The 23392-nt window shown below is 43.8% G+C and overlaps 1 protein-coding gene across 1 annotated transcript in view; it reads right to left on the bottom strand.

Annotated features, from left to right (window-relative positions):
- dnah7 (dynein, axonemal, heavy chain 7) overlaps positions 1-23392 on the bottom strand; it is a 616407-nt gene that overhangs the window by 280271 nt on the left and 312744 nt on the right. Inside the window, exon 38 of the mRNA XM_041200170.1 lies at positions 22149-22317. Coding sequence (XP_041056104.1) covers positions 22149-22317 — 169 coding nt within the window. The remainder of the gene's footprint in view (positions 1-22148; positions 22318-23392) is intronic.

Consider the following 23392-nt stretch of genomic DNA (forward strand, 5'->3'; position numbering starts at 1 on the left):
TTCGTGCAGAGCACAGAGAGCATATCTATCTAATGTTGACTGAATGGCCAAATCCATGAATATGACAGTTGTGACAGGAGCTCTGCTGAGAAGTCTGAGCTCCAACACCCTGCCATATTGGGTATGGAGCCCATTGTTGACAGGGGCTTTCAGAACATTGCATTCTCCCACACTCTATTCTCACTCAGAACAATAAGACTGTTGAGGCATATCTGAAAAGTCTTCAATACAAGTTCTGAAGGCTGTAAGCATTGAGGAAACACTTTGTAGGAGCATTTGAATAGGTAAAAGGACATAAACAGGAACTGAGGATTTCCTCATCAGTGATTCTTAATTATTTCTATTAACTAATAGACACAGGTAGGATTGAGTTGTTGGATAAATTTGTTTTTCTCTTCTGGACTTGGCTTGGTGTTTACATTTGCACATAGGTGAGGACAAGGACAAAACATTCCCACAAGGAGAGAGGAAGGGCAAACAAATCTGGTGCTCCCTGGATGATGAAAGAGATAGAGAGTAAGATGAAGCTGAAAAGGACTGCATATAGCAGATGTCAGGTGGGTAATACAATTGAGAGTCAGGCTCAATCAGCTTCAAATGGAAATTGAAAAAAAAATGAGAAGCAAAGAGAGACTACAGGAAGAAACTGGTAGAGAACATAAATGAGGATCCCAAAGTCTATTACAAGCATATAAATACAATGGGTGTGGTAAAAGATGGGGCCAAATAGGGATCATGAAGGGGATTTACGTATGGAGACAAGTGAGGTACTAAATGAATACTTTGCATCTGTCTTTACCAAGGAAGAGGATGCTGTCCAAATCATGGTGCAAGTGGAGGTAGTTCAGATAATTGGAGGGTTAAAAATTGTTAAAGATGAGCCACTAATTAAGCTAGCTGTACTTAAAATTGATAAGTCACCAGAACCGGATGAGATGCATCCAAGGATGTAGAGCTACAGGTCATAATTTTCCAATCTTTCTTAGACAGACGTAGCTCCAGAAGACTGTAGAATTGCAAAAAAGGGTGTAAAGATAAGTCCAGCAACAGCAAGCCAGTCAGTTTAACCTTTATGTGGGGAAGCTTTTGGAAACTTTAATTTGGGTCAAATGAACAGTCACTGGACAAATGTGGGTTAATTAAGGAAAGCTGACACAAATTTGTTAAGGGTAAATCATGTTTAACTATCTTGCTTGAGTGCTTTGATGAGGTAACAAATAATATGGTTGATGTGGTGTATTTGATAAAGTACCGCACAATTCAATTGTAATCAGAGTTAGAGTTCGTGGAATAAAAGAGACAGTTGAAACATGGATACAAAATTGGCTGAGTGACAGGAAACAAATAGTAGTGATAAACAGTTATTTTTCAGACTGGAGGTAGGTTTATAGTGCATTTCCCCAGGGGTCAGTGTTAGGATCCCTGCTCTTCCTGACATATATGAATTAATCTAGACTTTGGTCTACATGGCACAATTTCAAAATTTGCAGCTTACACAAAACCTGGAAGTATTCTGAACTGAGAGGAGAATATTCTTAAACTTCAAAAGAATGTAGACAGGTTATTGGAATGAGCGGACAATGGCAGATGAAACTTAATGCAATGAAGTCTGAAATGATTCTTTTTGGTTGGAAGAATGGGGAGAGAGAGTATAAAAGGCACAATTCTAAAGGTCATGCTAGAGCAGAGATGCCTGGGGTTTATGTGCACAAATCATTGAAGATTGAGAGAGTGGTTAATAAAGCACAGGGAATTCTGGGCTTTATAAATAGGGGCATGGAGTACAAAAGAAAGGAAGTTATAACAAAGCATTGGCTTGGCCTCAACAGGAGCATTGTGTCCATGTCTGGGCACCACACTTTAGGAAGGATGTGAATGCATTAGCAAAGTTGTGGAAAGATTGATGAGAATGGTTCCAGGGGTGAGGATGGAGAAGCCGGGTCTGTTCTCCTTAGAGAAATGAGGGCTGAGAGGAGATTTGATAGAGATATATGAAATCATGAGAGGGTCTAAACATCGTAGATAGAGAGAAACTATTGCGCTTGAGGAAGGGTTGCGAACCAGGGGAAACTGATTTAAGGTGACTGGCAAAAGAAGCAACAAAGACATGAGGAAAAGCTTTTTTTAATCATCGAGTGGCTAGGATCTGGAACATACTGCCTGAGAGTGTGGTGGAGGTAGATTCAATTGTGACTTTCAGATAATTATCTGAAGAGGAAAAAATTGCAGGGCTACAGGGAAAAGGTGGCACTAGACGAATTGTTCTTGCTGAGAGCTGGTACAGGCACAATGGACCAAATGGCCTCTTTCTGTGCTGTAACCATTCTATGAAAATCTATAAAATTGGACTGAAGGCAACAAGTGGTGGCAGCAAGGACAGTGGGACAGTTGATTTATTGAGGATGGGAGAGTTGGTTCTTATGATAGGTTTTTGGATGAGTTGCTGTTAGAGCTCTGGTGGCTCCTCCTGCTACTGCTGCTGCACTTCTTGCTGCCAAAGTGACAGTCCCTCATGTTGGCAAGGTCATGCAGTATGCAGTGCATGACCACAAATCTGCATACAGGTTCAGGTATCTGGATATTGCAAAGCACCTATGGAATGATCCAGGTAGAGAAATGTTGCTTGAGCATGCAAGATGCCTGCTTGACGATATTTCTGGTGGCAGCATTGCTCTCATTGCAGGCCAGTGGTGGAACTGTGCCCATTATCTAAGTCTAAAAGCAATAGCCCTTGTTGCCCAGTAGCCAGCTTATAAGATGACAGCTTGCTTAAAGTAAAGGTGACTCAGAGGACTCTTGCATCATGACTGGTGCCAGGAAAGAGGGCACAGTCCTACATGATTTGCCTGTAGTTGCAAATGTGCTGCAAGTTGAGGGAGTGGATGCCTTTCCTTTCACCCATGCAAGTTGGCAATGGGGAGCATGCAAAGTGACTATGACACCTTGCACCCTGTGGAAAGCTGCAATACAGGCAAAGTCAGGCACTCTCTCATCCTGCTTCTCTCTGTCCATGGGGACAATTTTTTATTTAATTTGCTCATTGGATGTGTCACTGGTAAGGCCAGAATTCCGTTCATCCTTAATTGCCCAGGAGAAGGTAGTGGTACACTATCTTCATGAACCACTTCAGTCAGCATGGTGTACGTACACCCACAGTTCTGATAGGGAGATAATTCTAGAATGTTGATAAAGTGCTAGCGAAGGAATGGGGATAAATTTCCAAGTCAGGATGGTGTGTGACTTGGAGTGGAATTTGCAGGTGGTAATGTTCCCATTTGTCTGCTGCCTTGTTCTTCAAGGTGATAGAGGTCACAGGTTTGGAAAGTGCTGTCAAAGAAGCCTTGGCGAGTTGCAGCAGTGCATCTTCTGGATGTTACACATTGCAGCCACTGTGCCATGGTTCTGAAGGAAGTGAATGTTTAAGATGATGGATGGGGTACCGATCAAGTGGACTGCTTTGTCATGGATGCTGTCAAGTCTTGTGTGCATTATTGGGGCTGCATTCATTTACGCAAGTGGAGAGAATTCAATGACATTCCCTGTGCCATATGGATGATAGACAGACTCTGAGAAATCAGAAAATGAGTTACTTATTGCAGAATTCCTAGCCCCTGACCTGCTCTTATAGCCACAGAATTTATGGCTGGTCCAATTAAATTTTGATCAATGGTAACCCTCAGGTTGTTGATGGTGGGGGATTCAGTGATTGTAATGCCACTGTACGTCAAGGGAAGGAGGTTAGATTTGCTCTTGCTGGAGATGGTCTTTGCCTGGTACTTGTGTGGTGCGAATGTTACTTGCCATTTATCAGCCCAAACATGAATGTTGTCCGGATCTTCCTGCATGTAGACATAATTGCTTCAGTATCAGAGGAGTTGCAAATGGTACTGAACACTGTGCAATGATCAGCAAGGATCCCCACCATTGGGCCTAGGCCACTACCCTGAGGAACTCTTGCAGTGATGTGCTGAGGCTGAAATGATTGGCCTCTATCTTCCTTTGTGCCAGGTATAACACCAACCAATATACAGTTTTCTCCCAATTCTGATAGATGACAATCTTGCTAGGGTTCCTAGGTACCACATTCAGTCAACTGTTGCCTTAATGCTCAAGGTCTAAATATGGACGGAAGAGCTGAATTCCAGAAGTGGCGTCAATGAATATCACAGGGATAAATTGCCACTGGTTGGATTCATACACAAAGAAAGATGGTGCTGGTGGCTGAAGCCCAATTATCTCAATTACAGGACATCATTTCAAGATTTCCTGAGGTTAGTATCCAAGGCACAAACATCTTCTGCTGCTTCATGAATGTCACCCTCATCTTTTTTTTATTCTTTCATGGAATTCAATGTTGCTGGCAAGGCCAGCATTTGTTGTCCATCCCTAATTGCGATTGACAAGGTAAAGTTATAGTGAGGCACCTTATTGAACCACTACAGTCCATCTGGTGTAGGTACACCCACAATGCTGTTGGGAAGGGAGTTCCAGGATAAAGACCCTGGAATAGGCAATTGAGTTCCAAATCAGGATGGTGCATGGCTTGGAGAGAACTCACAGCTGGGGGTGTTCCCATCTGTCTGGTGCCCTTGTCCTTCTAGCTGCTGGAGGCCAGGGTTTGGAAGGTGCTGTTGAAGGGAATGTGTCAAGTTGCTGCACCTTGTACACAGTGTTGCCACTGTCCATCGATGGTGGAGGTAGTGAATGTTTATGGTGATGATCAAGTGGGCTGCTTTGTCCTGGATGGTATCGAGCTTCTTGAGTGTTGTTGGAGCTGCATCTTACAAGGCAAGTGCAGAATATTCCATCACAATCCTCACTTGTACCTTGTAGATGGTGGAGAGGCTTTGGAGAGTCATGAGTTGGGGGGTTAAGCAATGGCAATGCTGTTGAATGTAAAGGGAAGATAGTTCAATTCCCTCATGTTGGACATAGGCATTGGCTGGCACTAATGTGGCGCAAATGTTACCTGCCAGAGATGGAGGGATCGTCATTGATGAAGCAGCTGAAGATGGTTGGGCCCAGGATACTTATCTGAGGAACTCCTGCAATGATGTCCTGGGATTGAGATGTTTGACCTCCAACAACCACCTTTGTGCTAAGTTTAAATCCAACCAATGATGAAGTATCCTTTGACTCTCATTGACCTCACTTCTGGAACTCAGTTATTTTATCCATATTTGGATCTAAGCTGTAATGAGGTCTGAAGCTGACAGGCACTGCGACTGAGCATCGATGAGCAGGTTCGTTGCTGTGTAAATGCTGTTGATAGCACTATTAGAGCACCTTTCATCACTTTTCTGGCGACTGAGAATAAAATGATGGGGCAGTAATGGGTCTAATTGTATTTGTCCCTCTTTTTGTGGAGAGGATATATCTGGGGAATTTGTAAAATGTTGGGTTAATGCCAGTGTTATGGCTGTACTGAAACAACTTGTCTAGTGGTGTAGCTAGTTATTAAGTACAGGATTTTAGCATTACATCCAGGATGTTGTCGTGGACAATAGCTTTTATTATATCCAGTGACTTCAGCACTTTCTTGATGTCACATGCAATGAATCAAATTGGCTGAAGATTAGCATCCATGACGCTGGTGACCTCTGGAAGGCAAAATGGGTCATCCACTTAGGACTTCTGACTGAAGATGGTTGCAAATACTTCAGCCTTGCTTCCTTCATTGACATGCAGGGCTCTGCCATCATTGAAAATGGGCACGTTTATGGAGCCTTCACCTTTAGTTAATTGCCTAAATGTCCACCACCATTCATGATTGGATGCAGCAGGATTGCAGAGTTGTGATTGTAAGAATCATTAGAAATAGGAGCAATAGTAGGCCATTCGGCCTCTCGAGCCTGGTCTGCCATTCAATAGGATCATGATTGATTTGATTGTGGTCTTAACTCCACTTTCCTGCTGACACCCAAATAACCCTAGACTCCCTTGTAGATCAAAAATCTGTCCAATTCAGTCTTGAATATGTTCAATGACTCAGCCTCCAGTGCTTTCCGGGGAAGAGCATTCCAAAGATTAACGACATTCAGAGAAGAAATTCCTCCTCACCTCTGTTTTAAATGGGAGACCCCTTATTTTTAAACTGTGCCCCTTAATTATAGATTTCCCCATGAGGGAAACATCCTTAGTATCTACCCTCTAAAGCCCCCTCAGAATTTTATACTTTTCAATAACATCACCACTCATTCTTCTAAACTTCTTTGAGTATAGGTCCAACCTGCTCAACCTTTCCTCATATAACAAAGCCTTCATCCCAAAAATCAGCTGAGTAAACCTTCTCTGAATTGCTTGCAATGCAAGTATATCCCTCAAGTTAGGAGACTAAAACTGTTCACAATAGTCTAGATGCGATCGCACCAATGCCCTGTAAAGTTAGACAATAAAACTTCCCTGCTTTTATGCCCCATTTCCCTTGAAATACAGATCATCATTCCAATTGCCTTCCAAATTACTTGCTGTACCTGCATGTTAAGCTTTTGTGATTCATGTACAAGGACACCCAGGTCCCTCCATCCCACAGTAATCTGAAGTCTTTCCATTTAAATAACATACTGCTTTTCTATTTTTCCCATTTTTCCACATTACCCTCCAACTGCCAGATTTTTGCCCACTCACTTGACCTATCTATATCATCTTGCAGACTTTTTGGCCCGGATTTTCCAGTCTCACCGAAAGTCAAGGGACTTTTGAATGGCCCACCACATTCCCCGCAGTGGGTCCCGTCACGGCAGGGCTGGAAAATCTTGGCCTTTGTATCCTCCTCATAACTTGCTTTCCTACCTATCTTTGTATTGTCAGCAACTTTGGCTAAAATGCACTCAGTCCTTTCATCTAAGTCATTAATATAGATGATAAATAGTTGGGGCTCAAGCACTGATCACTGTGGCACTCTACTAGCTACTGTTTGCCAACCTAAAAATGACTCATTTATCCCAACTCTCTGCTTCCTGTTAGTCAGTCAATGCTCTATTCATGCTAATATATTTCCCTTAACACCATCAGTTCTTATCTTCTGTAGTAACCTTTTATGTGACATCTTATTGAATACTGACTGGATATCCAAATACTGCTTCCAAATCCAAACACATCTATTGGTTCCCCTTTATCCATCCTGTCTGGTACATCTTCAAAAAAACTCTAATAAATTTCTCAAACACAATTTCCCTTTCATAAGATCATTCTAGGCTCTGCCTGATTATATTATGATTTTCTGATGGCAGGATTTTTAGGTTGGCATGCGGGCGCAATCAGCGGGCCCAGGAGCAGCCGAGGAACAGACCGCTGGCCACAATCGGCCCCCAATTGTGACTTCACGCTGGCTGGCCAATTAACAGCCAGCCAGCATGAAGACCGTACTGAAATGCTCGGCGCTGCCGGTGTGGGGGTGGGAGGGGGGCAGGCACTGATGTAAGTGCGGGTGCGGGCTAGCGCTGAATGAAAGCTCCCTGAAGGCAGATAGCTGCCACAGGGAGCTGAAGACTTCAAAACAATTAAATAAAGATTTTAAAATCCAGAAAAAAAATGTCCACCCATCAGAATCAGTCACTTGAACATATACATGTTGAAAATCCTGTCCATACTTTTTCCTATTTAATAACAGAAAACTCATCCTGCTCTTGGATGAGGTTTCATCAAAAATGCAAAGTCCGCCTGGCAGCTTCACCCATCCACTAACGTAAGATTGCGGACAGACCACGAAAGAGCGGGGACTACTGCACTTTAACAACTTTAATTGTCTTCTTAATTGTCGGCGGGCGTACTTCCGACACTCATGCACATCCGCTAACTGAAATATCGCACGAACACGGAATGACGTCGGGACACTCACCCGACGTCATTCCGTGCGATTTCACAAACATTCAGGTCGGGGGTACGCCCGCATGCCGACCTAAGAATTCCGCCCCAAATGTCTGCCACTACTTCTTTAATCATGGATTTCAGCATTTTCCTAATGAGTGGTGTTAGGCTAACTGGCCCACAGTTTCTTGCTTTGTTTCTCTCCTTTCTTGAACAGATATGCTACATTTCGAGTTTTCCAATCCACTGGTACCTTTTCAGAATCTGGGAAATTTTGGTAGATTACAACCAATGCATCCACTATCTCTGCAGCCACTTAATTTAAGGATACAGGCCATCAGGTTCAGTCTACTTGTCAGCTTTAAGTCCCATTAGTATTTCCTTTACTTTTTCTCCAGTGATGGTAATTCCTTTAAATTCCTACCCCCCACCCCACACCACCTTTTACCACTTGATTTTCAACTATTCTTGGGATGCTTTTTGTGTCTTCTACTGCGAGGGCAGGTACAAAATACTTGTTCAAGGCTCTGCCATTTCCTTGCTTCCCATTGTTAATTCCCCAGTCCCATCCTCTGAGGGACCATCACTTATTTGAGCTACTCTTTTCCTTTTTAGCTATTTGTCAAAGTTTGTGGCATCTGTTTTATATTTCTTGCTAGTTTACTCTCATACCCTGATTTCTCCCTCCTTTTTTTCCGTCACCCTTTGCTGGTTGCCAAATTTTTCCCAATCTTCTGGTGTACAACTAATCTTCACAGCATTGTATGTCAGCTCCTTCAATTTGCTACCATACTTAACTTATTTAGCCATAGATATTGCACCCTTCTCATAGAGTCCTTCTTCCTCAATGGTATGTATCTTTATTGAGAGTTATGAAACTTAAGTTTCTTGCCCATCTTATCTTTTAACTTTTTCTCCGCAGTCCACTTTAGCCAACTCTGTCATCATACTTTTGTTATTGTCTTTATTTAAGGTTAAGACACTAATTTCAGGCCCAAATTTCTCACCCTCAAACTGGGAGCAAAATTCAATCATGTCCTCTCTTGCCTGGAGGATCCTTCACTATGAGGTCATTAATTAATGAATTAATTACACATTACCAGGTCTAAAATACCCTACTCCCTCATTGGTTCTAAGAAGCTGTCCCGAATATATTCTATGAATTAATCCTCCAGGTCACCTTTGTTAATTTGATTCATCCAATCTATATCGTTAAAATTGCCCACAATTATTGCAGTAAATTTCTTACAAGCTCCCAAACAAGAATCTTAAACTTAAACAAAGCCAATTACATAGGAATGAGGGGAGAGCTGACTAAGTTTGGCTCCTTATAGCCCCATGCCAACTTAATGCCAATTTATGCCAACTCATGCCTCTACCCATCACCCTTTGCCCTTACACCCCTGTCATGAAAGTATAATAATTTTCATAATATTTTTCTAGTTTATTGCAAAGTAACTTTACAAGGGGTCGTGTTTTTATGTCTGTGTGTGATTTAATTACATTTTGTAGCCAAGCAGACTGCAAGTTGAAGTTATCAAAAGAGGTAAGGTGTAGAGTGCCTTTGAAATGCTAAGTAGGTAAACATAGTTGGGGTCTTAACATGTAAGGTGTGACAGGAATTTGCATTTTTAGATAGATGAAGGGAGATTTGAATTTCAAAGAGGTTAATGAGAATATTGGCAACATGAAAAGATTTATATCATGAGAAAGTTCCAAAGACATACGGAAACAATTAAATTTACATATTAAGAAGGGAGAAACATACATAGAGGAGAATGAGGCTGTGAGTCAAGGGAAGGCATTTTAAGGTCCAACAGAAGTGTGTGAAATAGCCTTGATGAAGCCTCCAGTATTTGTGCATAAGCCTGCTGTCTACCGAAACTGAAACTGGAGGAGAAGGCCATTTTGAATTCCACTGTCAAGGGTAATGGATTAATTTGCTGGGATCTGTTTAAAATCCAAAACTCCATTTTTGGACTGTTGCCTTAAAGGAGGTATAACTGATAGTCAGGTTAATTAGGGATTTTAGGAGTTATTATAATAGTAATTTGTAGTTCTACATATGTGCTTGAAATCTTCTCTTGTGAATAAATATCTTAATTTAGTTTTTTTAACAATCTCTAAAAGTCTTGGTGGTTTTATTATTTCTGGGGGAGAATTTTCCCCATATCGGGTGGGGAGAGTGGGAGCGGGTGCTGGCGGTCATTTCCATTTTGCACTGGTGTGCCAGTTAAGGCTCGCCCAGTGTGTTTGGTGACTCCTGGGGACAGCGGTTGTGGGCAGGCGCAGGTGGAACTCTGCTGGCGCCTCTCAGTGTGCTCCAGATGAGGGCGGCAGCTCCTCCGTCCCCTCTGCCAGTGACCGTGGCATCCAATGAGGCTGCGACAACTGGGGAGATGCCAGCTGCAGATCTGGCAGCTCCCTCCAGGCGGGTCCATCACAGGCTCAACAGGCCAGAGGATGTCTGCCAAGGTCATCAAGGCCAACAGGACATCAGAGAGAGCAGGCTGTCTCAGATGCCAGTGCCAGCGACGGGGTACCACAAAGACATAGCACCAGTAAACAAAAGATGAAGGCACCTTAGGCACACCCCGGGTTCATCACTGGTGCTTTTCTGTTGGCCCCCGCTCCCCCATGCGTTGTATCAAGCTTTGTATGAAATGCAACACCATTTTATTTCTGTTATGTGAAGAGACTTTGGTTACAGTATTAAATTTATGTTGTCGCAAATGGCTGTGGGTGTCTTTTTTTTGGGAAGGTGCATGGATTTCTGAGATTTGATGAGTGATTTGTGTGTATTTTAGATTTATTGATGGCGCCTATCGCCAATCCTCCTATCCAGACAGATGAGGTCTCCAGGATGGAGGATACATGCCAGGCTTGTGTTGCAGATCCATATGTGCTGTGCTAGCTAAAGGTTCCTTGGATTAGAGCATCCTAGGTGGCCCTGCCTCCCTGGAGCATGCCCGGGTCAGCCATGCCCCCTCATCATTTCCCTGTGCATGCTCATCCTTGGACTCACTGCTGGATTCATTGTGTTCAGCCCCAGCCACTCCATCTACATCTTCTTCATCCATAGTGCCCCCGTTTTGCAGAGCTAGATTGTGCAGAGCACAGCATGCAACCGCTATCAGCGACACTCAAGTTGGGGGATACTGGAGTGTGCCCCCGGAATAGTCCAAACATCTGAAGCACATTTTGAGAAGACCTTGTGGAGGCGTGACTTCTATTATACCGCTGCTCAGCTTCTGTTCTTGGATGGAGGAGAGGCATCATGAGCCACCTTCTGAGACGATAGCCCTTGTCTCCCAGCAGCCATCCAGCCAGCCGGGCTGGAGCACTGAAGAGCCCCGGCACCTGGGAGTGTCATAGGATGTAGGCATCGTGGGAGCTGCCTGGGTACCTTGTGCAGACTTGCAGGATCTGCATCCTGTGATCACACACTATCTGCATGTTCATGGAGTGGAAGCCCTTCTTGTTGACGAAGGCATTGGGCTCACCTTGATGGCCACACGTGTACAGACTATTGCACCCTGGACACGGGGGAAGCCAGCAATGGCTGTGAAGCCTCTGGCTCACTGTGTCTGGCTGGCCCTGTCCCAGCGGTAGCAGATGAAGGTCAGTGCACACCTGAACAGAGCATTTGTCACCTGCTTGACACAAGTGTGGACAGCCGATTGGGAGACACTGCAGAGATCACCCACTGATCCCTGGAAAGAGCCGGAGGCATAGAAGTTGAGGGCAGCTGTGACCTTTAGAGCCACTGGCATAGGGTGTCCACCCACGCAATTAGTTGAGATCTCTGGATCAATCATCTGACAGGTAGTGCTGACTGTCTCCCTTGAAAGATGGCGCCTCCTTCGGCATTGCACCTCAGACATATTGAGGTAGGTGCTTCATGCTCTGTATAACCTGGCAGCAGGATAGTGGCATCTTCTGCGACCCCTTGTGCCTTGGACTACCTCTTGGCCTTGCACCCCTTGTACCTGCGCCTGTCCTCCCAAAGGTGGCTCCTCTGGAGGCTGAACGTGCACTCCTGGCCTCCTCCTCCTTCTAGCCCTCCCTTCCTCCTCAGATGAGGTACCTCCAGTGGAGAGATCACCTCCAATTCCCAGGTTCAGGGAGGTTTGCTGAAACCCACAGGCCCCAAACAAATCCTCACTGAAGAGTGCTGACCTGAAGGTTATGAGTGGAATCCAAGCAGCTGATATGTGTTTGACACTTCTCCACCTCACACATGCAACTTTCAATAACTTCTGAGCACTAACTATTAAATGTCTGGATTTGCAAAAATAATGATCCCTCTTTCCCGCCCGTGGATGAGCTTCATTAAAGTTTTGGATAGCCGCCTGCCCGTTGCGCCTATGCGATGAGCCAAATATCGCACAGGTGCCTTAAAATCCACAGCAATTGGAGCCTCAGCTACCTTAATTGGCCTGGTAATTACTGGCGGGTGCGCAGCAGACATCATCGCGCACCCACCCAGCGCAGTGATGGCGCACGGTGACATTGGGATGTGCGCCCAATATCACCTTGCGTCATTTTACATGTCGGCATGCAGGTTCCGCCCCCCCACAAGCCGACAGAAAAATTCTGCCCCTGAATTCAGTGCACGCATCTCAAAATAAATACAAATTGCAAAACCGTTGTGATAACATGATCAAGTTTCCCTGATTTATTTGATCCACCTGGCACACATTATCTGCAACTCACCCAGTATTCACCATGGAGCCTTCACTATATTAAAAAATACACTCCCATTCATAAAAGCCCACTCAAAACTTTTAAATCCCCTCAAATACCTAACTCCTTATAAAACAAACAGATTTGTACTCATAAATCCATATCAAAGACAGCTAATCTTTTAATAACCTCTTTGAGCTGTCAATCAAAATGTGAACTTTGGCACCCCTGCTGAGACAGTTGTAGACTGTGAATAGCAGCCAAGAATTAATAATAACATAATGATAGCACTTAGAAAAATGTCAACAAACAGCTATTGTGGATCAGATTTTTTTCAACTCTCTATGACACAGGCAGCCTATTTTTTTAATTTTTAAAGGGCTGGGGATTTAAATAGCTTCACAGCTTAAGGTTTTATACCCCTCTCTGACACAGACAGGCTGTTTTTTAAAAACATTTTACAGGGATGAAAGATGTAAATGACTTCACAGCTTGATGGTACTACAGATATTATCTGTCCTTTACAAGCATTTACTTCTACTCTAAAAATTCATGACTGCCACACTGTGAGATAAGACCCTAGCCACAGCGAAAATGGGGTTTGTTTGAACTGAGCAGTGAGCTCAAGTGACACTACTGAGCTCGAATTTCCCTCATGTGTGAATTATGCCCCATCGCTTTTCCCTACTGGTGAAAATTGGATCTGTCAGAAGCGGAGGCAGGGCCTCCAAATCTGGGTCAGCCTGCCATTTTTAAAGATTTGCTGCATCCCCATGACTTTGTGAAAATCCTACACAATAAATGAGTGAGCATTAAGGTGGCAGATGGAGTATAATGCGGGGAAGGATGAGGTTATTTACTTTGGTTGTAGGAATAGAAAAGCTGTGTGAAAAAGTGTGAAAGTTGTAAATATCAATGTTCAGAGAGATTTGGGTATACTCATACAAGGAACACAAAATGTTAGCATGCAGGTACAGCAAGCAATTAGGAAAGCAAATATTATCCAATCCCCTTGTCTTTATTGCAAGCAGATTGGATACAAGAATACAGGGCTTTCTACAATACAGGGCTTTGGTGAAACCATTCCTGGAATAGTGTGTGTGATTTTGGTCTCAATATTTAAGGAAGGATATACTTGCATTAGAGTTGGTACAGCAAATGCTCACTATCTTAGATCCTGGGATGAGAGGGTTGTCCTATGATAAAGGCTGAGTAAATTGGGTTTACTTCAGTCAAAGGGTTGTGAATCTTTGGGGTTTTCCACTGTAGAGGGTTGTGGATGCTTCATCGTTGAATATATTTAAGGCTGAGATAGACAGATTTTGATCTCAGGGAATCACGGGATATAGGGAGTGGGTGAGAAAGTGGAGTTGAAGCCCCCAAGATCAGCGATGAACATACTGAATGCTGGAGCAGGCTTGACAGGCCTTATGGTCTACTTCTGCTCCTATTTCTTATGTTCTTAATATTTCTTGATTTATACTCTGTCCTGCAGTGTAGCCAATGTCTTTCAGTACAGTGAGTAGCGTCCCTGCCTCTGAGCCAAAAGCTTTAAGCCCCAGCCCAGGACTTGATGCCGAAGCAAGGCTCTTTCATAATGCGGCCTAATAGGTTGAGTGTCGATCTGCAAATGGCAGGCAATAAGAGTGGGTGAGATTCCAGGTCAACCTTGTGACGGAATAAAAGTTTGAGCCTCTATCATCACTATCCACAGCTCAGAAGTACAAAATGCAGGTAAAAGTGCATGTTGCCACAGCAACTCAGACTTCGAGTAAATTGTGACATCACCACTACAGTATAGCTTCTTTTAGGGAGCCTATAAACTACTTCCACCTGTAACTTCTTTCCTATTTATTATTTCCACCCAAACTGTTCCACATCTTGATCTTCTAAGCCAAGACTATTTCTCACTACTGTACTGATTTCATCCTTTATTAACAGAGCTACCATAAAACCATAAGACATAGGAGCAGAAATTAGGCCATTCGGCCCATCGAGTCTGCTCCGCCATTCAATCATGGCTAATAAGTTTCTCAACCCCATTCTCCCGCCTTCTCCCTGTAACCTTCGATCCCCTTACCAATCAAGAACCTATCTATCTCGGTCTTAAATCCATTCACTGACCTGGCCTCCACAGCCTTCTGTGACAATGAATTCCATAGATTCACCACTCTCTGGCTAAAGAAGTTTCTCCTCATCTGTGTTCTAAAAGGTCTTCCCTTTACTCTGAGGCTGTGCCCTCGAGTCCTAGTCTCTCCTACTAATGGAAACATCTTCCCCACATTCAGTCTATTCAGGCATTTCAGTATTCTGTAAGTTTCAATCAGATCCCCCTTCATCCTTCTAAATCTTACCACAGCTCCTCTTTTCTTCCTATCCTATCAAAGTATCAAAAACCATTGAATATTCAGTTCCCAGCCTTGGTCACCCTGCAACCACATCTTTGTAATGGCTATCATATCATACTCATTTACTTTTATTTGTGCTATCAATTCATTCATATTGTAACAAATGTTCCATGCATTAGGAGGAAGAGCCTTTTTGTCTTTTTACCATTTTTCCCCTACTCTGACCTTATTTGCTGGTGCACTCTTATGTTTTTACACCTTGTCCCTTCCTGTCACAATTTGGTATCATTTGCTACCCTGTACTATTGTCTTGCCCTTTCTCTTTAGCTTTCCAAATCTCCCCTCACATGAACCCTCCTCTTCCCCACTATTTAATTAAAAGCTCCCACTACAGACCTAGTTATACAATTCGCCAGGATACTGGTCCCAGCATGGTTCAGGTGAAGACTATCCCTATGGTATAGCACCCTCTTTCCTGGGTACTGGTGCCAGTGTCCCATGAATCAAAGTACATTTCTCCTATAGCAATCTTTGAGCCACACATTCTGCTCTCTGATCTTATTTATCCTATGCCAATTTTCTCATGGCTCAGGTAGTAATCTAGAGATTGTTGCCTTTCCTGATCTGCGTTTTAATTTAGCACCTAGCTACTCATACTTCCTCAGGAGAGCATCTTTCGTAGTCCTACCTATGTCATTGGTACCTAGGTGAACCATGGCAACTGGGTCCTTCCCCTGCCATTCAAGTTCCTCTCCAGCTCCAAGGAGATGTCCTTAATCCTGGCACTGGAAAAACAACACAACCATCGGGACGCACGCTCTTGGCTACAGAGAACAATTTATATCCACCTAACTATAATCTTCCCTATTACAGCTACGTTCCTTTTTTACTTCCCTGAATTGATTGTTCCCTGCACCATGGTGTTGTGGTCAGTTTGCTCATCCTTCCTGCAGTCTCTGCTCGCGTCCACACAAGCTGCATGAACCTTGAACCAGTTGGACATGTGCAAAGGCTGAGGCTCTTCCATTGTTACATTATTGATCACCTTATCTGACTCATCTGTAGTCACACCCCCCTGTTCCTAGCCTAAGAACAAAGGAACAAATTGTCTAGATAAGCTTCCCCCCCCAATAGATAACACTGTCTGCAGCTCGGACACCAGTTCGTCAAAACCGAGTTGATGTTCTTCGATCATTTGCTAACACTACCCCCCATCCCTCAAATCTTTGCTAATCTTTTGCAAATGCTATATACACTGCTGGTCAAGCAATAGAACATGAATGAACCAGACAGATTTTTACAATAATCTGATCATCATTTCTGATGCAAGTTTTTTATTCTAGACAAATTTAATTATTTAGATTTAAATTTTCCCAGCTGCCATGGTGGGATTTGAACTCATACCTCCGGAGCATTCACCTTTGCTGCTAGATTATTAGTCCAATAGCATTACAACAATGTTACCGTCCCTTCTGGTGTAGAGATCCTCAGTGACTTCTCTGATATAACAGTGAGCTGCAATTTTGAAGGTACAGCCAATGTCACCTGCTACAGCCTGGAAGGAGCCAGTTGCTTAAATGTTAAGGGCCACAGTTACCTTGGCAGCTACAGGCATTGCAATGCATGCCCTGGTTCAAGGTTCCACTTAGGACTGTGGTAGGTAATTGTGCAGGTGCCTGAAACATAGGGCTTATTTTTAACAGTGAGATCCGGCTGCAGCGAGGGAAGCCAGCAGCAGGTCAAGAGCCTGAAATATCTAGGAGTGGGTTTTGCTGAGTTTTTCTAACTCAGTCATGGCATTAGCATCCCAATTCCGGGTTTCCCAATCAATTGGAACACTGGGGGTGAGGCTAGGGAGGTGTGATGACAACTTGACCTGTCTGTCAAAGGATTTATATTTAAATGGCCCCTTTAACTCATCCATTCACCCATTTAGGAAAAACAGTGGGTAGTGGCAATGTCACTGGACTAGTAATCCAGAGGCCCAGGCTCTGGGAACAAGAGTTCAAATCCCACCATGGCAGCTGGTGGAATTTAAATTCAACTAATAATCTGGAATTGAAAGGCTATTCTCAATAACAGTGACCATGAAACCATTGTCAATTGTCGTAAAAACCCAAAGTTCACTAATGTCCTTAAAGGAAGGAAATCTGTTGTCCTTACCTTGTCTGGCCTACATATATCTCCAGATCCACAGTGGATGACTCTATACAGCCCTTTGAAATGGTGTGGCAAGCTACTTGGTTCAAGGGCAATTAGGGGTGGACAACAAATGCTGGCTTTGCCAGCGATGCCTACATCCCATGAAAGAATAAATAAAAAAATAAATTCTCCAAGTGTCTGCATTTAGGCAGAAATATTTGTATTGTAGTGCCAATGTGGGAGGGCTCACCACCACCCCTCAACCCGAGCCACCCCCCTAGTTCTCAATTACTTCCCTGAATGTAAGGCTGCAGGCAATAAGGGCTCGCAGAGATGTGTCATCCCAGATAGAAAGGGGAAGAGTTCAGCATCTGTGAGCAAACAGGTGTGGCTTGACTTGGCAGAGGAGGTGAGCAGCAGGAGTATGGTCCCACAATCCTGGATACAATGCCCAAAAAGGTTCAATGGCCTCATCTGAGCAAGAAAGGTGTGTGACATGTGATTTTCAAGTGCAAAGCCTCAATCATCCATCCACAGTCTTCACCTTAATTGCATTTCTCTCCAACAGACCTGCAGCTCCGTCTATCATTTTCTTAGGGCACCTCCACACATCCCCATCTGAACAGCTACCACTGACACAAAGGATAAAGTCTTACTGCCTTTAAAGATTTTCCAATGTTTGGACAAAAAGTGGATCCTGATCCCACTAGTGATGCCTATCTGCCCATCCCATTTGAACAAACTTACCAAAGGCAACCAAATGCAAGGCCTCCTCTGGGAGCGCCGTCCATTTAAGGATGGCAGGCAGGATGTCTACCCATTGGGCCAATGGGAAGACCTGCAGAGTTGTGCTGTCAGCAGTCCCACGAGGCAAGTTGGGCTCTGCTGCAGCAGGCAGGAGACCACAAGGGTGCCTCAAAATTGAGGCACCCTATGAAGACGCAGCAAAATTTAAAAATAATTTATTGCCATAGCTGCAGGTCATATACTGTAAAGGGGTCTGTGGCTGAAGCTGTGGCCATGTGGCAAAAGCAGCTCCAAGATTAGGAGGTGGGGAGGGGGGTGGCTGCATAAATAAGGGAAGCTTTGCTGGCCTTTTGACCTGCTGCCAGGAGGCCACTCTAGGGATCAGCTGGGGCTTCACCCGCAGTATGGGTCCATCTACCACCAGTGCCCCAAATCTAGCTCCAAATGGCCAGCTAATTGGTACTAATTAGCTACCCGCCAATATCAGGAGGGGGGGCCACTTCTGTTGCTCATTCACCTCCGGCAAGATCATCTAGAGGCAGGAACACATCGGATAGCCAACTTGATGCACTATTTTCAAAATTTCCCCTCGCCTTCCCAGCAAAACAGCCTCCATGCGCTCGTAAGTTTGCACTCCAAACACATCTTATCAATATCTCGCACCCATCCGTCACAGTCACCCTCCACAAATATTGTCACTCTATCGTCTCAAAACATTCCATTTTTCACACTCATAACTCTCTGCTTTCCCTCCTTGCAGGAAAAGAAAGTGTAGGGCACCAGCAAGAGACAGCAACTTGGGAGTAGCCCTCTTGCCATAGTCACCCTCACAGCTGCAAAGGAGGACGCATTTAAATTCACCTGAGTTGTGAAGTCCCTATCCATTGGAGAGGGAAAAAGGTGGTCTCCCAGATACTTGGTGATAATTAGATTTACAGCCACATTGCACATAACAATCACTCATGTTGATGTGCTGTCACCTGTAACTGAAATGTTATCATCGGGACAATGATGACTTTGAAGTCCAGCAGTTCTAATTAATGTTGTTCATCTTCCATTGTCCTCCAAGTGTGACGCAGGAGCTGATCTGGAGGAGGCCAGGGATTGCTCAGAGGAGGTTGTGCTCTCCAAGGATGCACGCTCTTATGATTCGTGCACACTTTCCACCAGTTCAGATACACACACCTCGGTGGTGCCTCCAAGGTAGGTAGCTACATGATCACATGGTGAGTCATGCATCACAAGTGAACAAGTGCAGGTGTTGGAGAAAACGACAGCAGTAGGGACACCCCTCGGAAGGCGCAGGACAATCTAAATTCTTGCTCAATTGAATGCATTTGCTGAGCTTCGGGGTCATCTATGAAGAAGACTATTCTGCAACAGGGGGCACCCCCATGGGCCATAGAGCAGCGAGAAAAGGAGGCCACACTGCCCACACTTGCTTAAAATGGTTTAAGTTTCTAACTTTTTCCAATTTTGATGAAAGGTCATCAATTGAAACCTTGGGCTGGATATTACCAGCTCTCTGGACCCAGGCTGGGAGGAAGGAGGGCTCATAAAATGGCGGTGCAAGGTGTCAGGAGGGAAGACTGACGTCTTCACACTACCACGGATCATTCCAGAAGCAGGAATTACAGCAGTGTGGCTGCCCACTGACTAAAGGCAGGCAGCTAATTCAATTAAATGGCCAATTAGTGGTCATTTTAGCATGACACTGGGATTTTACCGATGTCAGCACAGCCATCTCACACCCCACCCCAACCCCCACCCCTGCCACAAGGGAGACTGCCGGATAAACTGTGTCAGCCTCCCAGTGAGTTCCTGAGGGGCCTCCTTTTTTCGCTGCTCCATGGCCCATGGAGGTGCCCCTTTGGTGGCACTGACAACTGTGGCTCCAAAGCCGCCATTGGAGCTTTCACTTCTCACTGGGGTCTGCCTCTTTCTTCTTAGCAGCCAAATCTAATGGTGGCACTGCCAAGGCTGCCCAGCTGCTAGCCCTCTTATTGGGCTCTGAGAGGCAAGTCACCTTTGTTAATTGGATGGTGGTCCGATGGCAACTTCTTAACTGGCAGCCACAGGTAAAATTGCCCCCAGAGCCCCAACATCTTCTTTCAGTCCAGGCGGCTGGACTACCTTGACTCTCATAAAATTCAGGCTGTTAACTCTGTTTCTCTCTCCAATATACATCCTAGTCTGTTGAATACTTCCAGGATTTTCCATTTTTATTTCAGATTTCTAGCATTGGCAGTATTTTGTTTTTGTATCTGTAGGCAAAATTCTGGTAGTCTACCCATTTTCCATAGCCAGCTAACCAACTGACAGCATTGAAAAGCCTAAACTTATGCATTATCTAATTGTAGCCAGAGCATCACTTGCAATGGCTTCTCTTCCTGCTCCCACAGCATTACCCAAGGAGCTATCCCTGGTCTCTTTCTATTTCTCATCTACATGCTGCCCATCGACGATATCATCCAAGGACAAAGTGATAGTTTTCACATATACATTGATGACACCAGCTCTACCTCACCATTACTTATCTCGGCTCCTCCACTGCTGCCAAATAATTCGACGTCCATTCGACTGGACGAGCAGAAATTTTCTCCGATTAAACCTTGGAAAAGTCTGAAGCCATTGTTTTCAGTCCCTACTCCAAACCCCTTTCCCTAGCTATTGACTCCAACCCTCTCCCTGGCAACATCTGAGATTAAACCAGTCTGTTTGCAACCTTGGTTTTACATCTGATCCTGAGATGAGCTTCCAAAGTCATATTCGCATCATCACAAAGGCTGCCTGTTTACACCTCCATAAGATTGTCCTACGTCATCCTGTCTCAGCTCATCTGCTGCTGAAACCTTCATTCATGGCTTCATTTACTCTAGACTCAGCTATTCCAAAGCATTCCTGGTCGGTCTCCTACATTCCATCATCCATAAACCAGAGGTCATCCAAAGCTCTTGCCTGTTTCTCAAGCCACCTCAAGTCTGGTCTCTTATCACCCTGTACTCACTAACTGACATTGGCTCCTGGCGAAGCAAGATCTTGAGTTTAAAATTCTCATTCTTGTTTTCAAATGCCCCCATGGCCTTACAAACAAAGATGTGAATTATGAACAAGAGTAGGCCCATTTGGCCTCTTGAACCTGCTCTGTCATTTGATAAGGTCGTGGTTGATCTGATTGCGGCCTGATCTTTTGTTGTACCTGCATACTAACTTTTTGTGATTCATATACCAGGACACGCAGATCCCTCTGTACCACAGAATTCTATAATCACTCTCCATTTAAATAATATGCTGGTCTTCTATTCTTCCTAGCAAAGTAAACAAATTCACATTTTACCACATTATACTCCATCTGGCAATGTTTTTCCCATTCACTTAATCTGTCTATATCCCTCTGTAGACTTCTTATGCCCTCTACGCAACTTACTCTCCTACCTATCTTCGTGTCATCAGCAAACTTAGCAACCATATATTCAATTCTTTCATCCAACTCATTGATTTAAATTGTAAATAGTTGAGGCTCCAGCACTGATCCTTGTGGCATTCCCTTGGTAACGTCTTGCCAACCCAAAAATGACCCATTTATCTTTACTCTCTGCTTCCTGTTAGCTAGCCAATCCTCTGTCCATGCTAATATGTTACCCCCTGCACCTTGAGCTCTTATTTAGTGTAGTAACCTTTTATGTGGCATCTTGTCAAATCCCTTTGGAAATCCAAGTACACCACATCTACAGGTTCTCCTCTATCCATGTTGCTTGTTACTTCCTCAAAGAACTCTAATAAATTAGTCAAACACAACTTCCCTTTCACAAAACCATGTTAGTTCTGCTTGATTTCCTTAGGATTTTTTAAGTGCCCTGATATAACCTCCTTAACAATAGATTCTAGCATTTTCCCTATGGTCTTGCCCTGCCCTATCTCTGACATCTCTTCCAGCCCACAACCCTCCAAGATATCTGTACTTCTCTAATTCTGGCCTCCTGTGCATTCCCAATTATAATTGCTCCATCAATGGTGGCTGTGCCTTCATTTCCTAGGCCCCAAACTCTAGAATTCCCTCTCTATACCTTTCCGCCACTCTGCCTCACTTTCCTCCTTTAGGGCACTCCAAAAAAACCTACCTCTTCAACCAAGCATTAGGTCATCTGACCTAATATCTCCTTACGTGGTTCAGTGTCATAGCTTGTTTTATAATGTTTCTGTGAAGCTTGGGGCATTTCATTATGTTAAAGGCATTATATACATATACACGGTTGTTGTTATTCTTTGAATGAAGCAAAATATATCTTTGGCACCATAGCTGTATCAATACATTTAAGACTATTTTGTTACTGTCACCATTGTTTCCACTCTTCATAAATATTTATAATTTGTTTTATAAATACAGCTCTGGAACACATGTCACTGATTACTCACCTGGTGGTCCCATTGCACACATAATTTGTATGTCCACAAGTTTAATTGTGGTGCAGTCCTTTAGATCATACCAGTTCCAATGGTCTAACCACTGACGTAGAAGCTCAACAGGTGGCTGAGCACCATAGACTTCTCGTTGTGGCATGTTCACATCATCCACAAATACAACCTGGAAAAATATAATAGCATTGAGTAACATGAAAGGTGCCACATTTCAGGTTAATTTCCAAAGAACTAAGTTTTCCATAATTATCTCTAATCATGTTTGACATAGTGTCAGACATTATTTGATTAATCACTTAAATGATGTAAAGTGGCTACAAGAGGATTTGGACAGACTTAGTGAGTAGGCAAGAACATGGCAGATGGCATATACTATGGAAAAATGTGAGGTTATCTATTTTGGTAGAAGGAACAGATGTGCAGAGTATTTCCTAAATGGTAAGAGACTAGAAACTATAGGTGTACAAAGACACTTGGGTGTCCTTGTCCATAAGTCACTGAAAGCTAACATGCAGGTGCAGCAATTAGGAAGGCTAATGGAATGTTAGCTTTTATCACAAGAGGATTTGAATACAGGAGTAGTAAAGTCTTGCTTCAATTGTATAGAAGCTTAGTTAGACTGCACCTGGAGTATTGTGTGCAGTTTTGGTCCCCTTACTTCAGAAAGGATATTATTGCCATAGAGGGAGTGCAATGAAGGTTCACCAGACTTGTTGCAGGGATGGCAGGAGTGTCTTATGAAGAGAGATTGGGCAAACTGAGCCTGTCTTCTATAGAGTTTTGAAGAATGAGAGGTGATCTCATTGAAACCTACAAAATACTTAAAGGAATAGACAGGGTAGATGCAGGTAAGATGTTTCCCCTGGTTGCGGAGTCTAGAACCAGGGGACACAATTTCAAAATAAGGGGGAAGCCACTTAGGACTGAGATGAGGAGAAATTTCCTTACTCTGAGGGTTATGAAACTTTGGAATTCTCTACCCAAGAGAGCGTTGGAAGTTCAGTCATTGACTATGTTCAAGGCAGAGGTTGATAGATTTCTGATTAACAATAACGTAAAGGGTTATGGGGATAGTGTGGGTAAAAGGCATTGAAGTGTTCGATTAGCCCTGATCATATTGAAAGGTGGAGCAGGCCCGTTGGGCTGAATGGCCTTCTCCTGTTCCAATGTTCCTATGCTCCTAACATAATTTGTAATTGTCGCTGATATCTTATGGTGTTGCGCACTGGCAAATTAACAAA

The sequence above is a fragment of the Carcharodon carcharias genome, chromosome 12, assembly GCF_017639515.1.
Source record: "Carcharodon carcharias isolate sCarCar2 chromosome 12, sCarCar2.pri, whole genome shotgun sequence".
NCBI lineage: Eukaryota > Metazoa > Chordata > Chondrichthyes > Lamniformes > Lamnidae > Carcharodon > Carcharodon carcharias.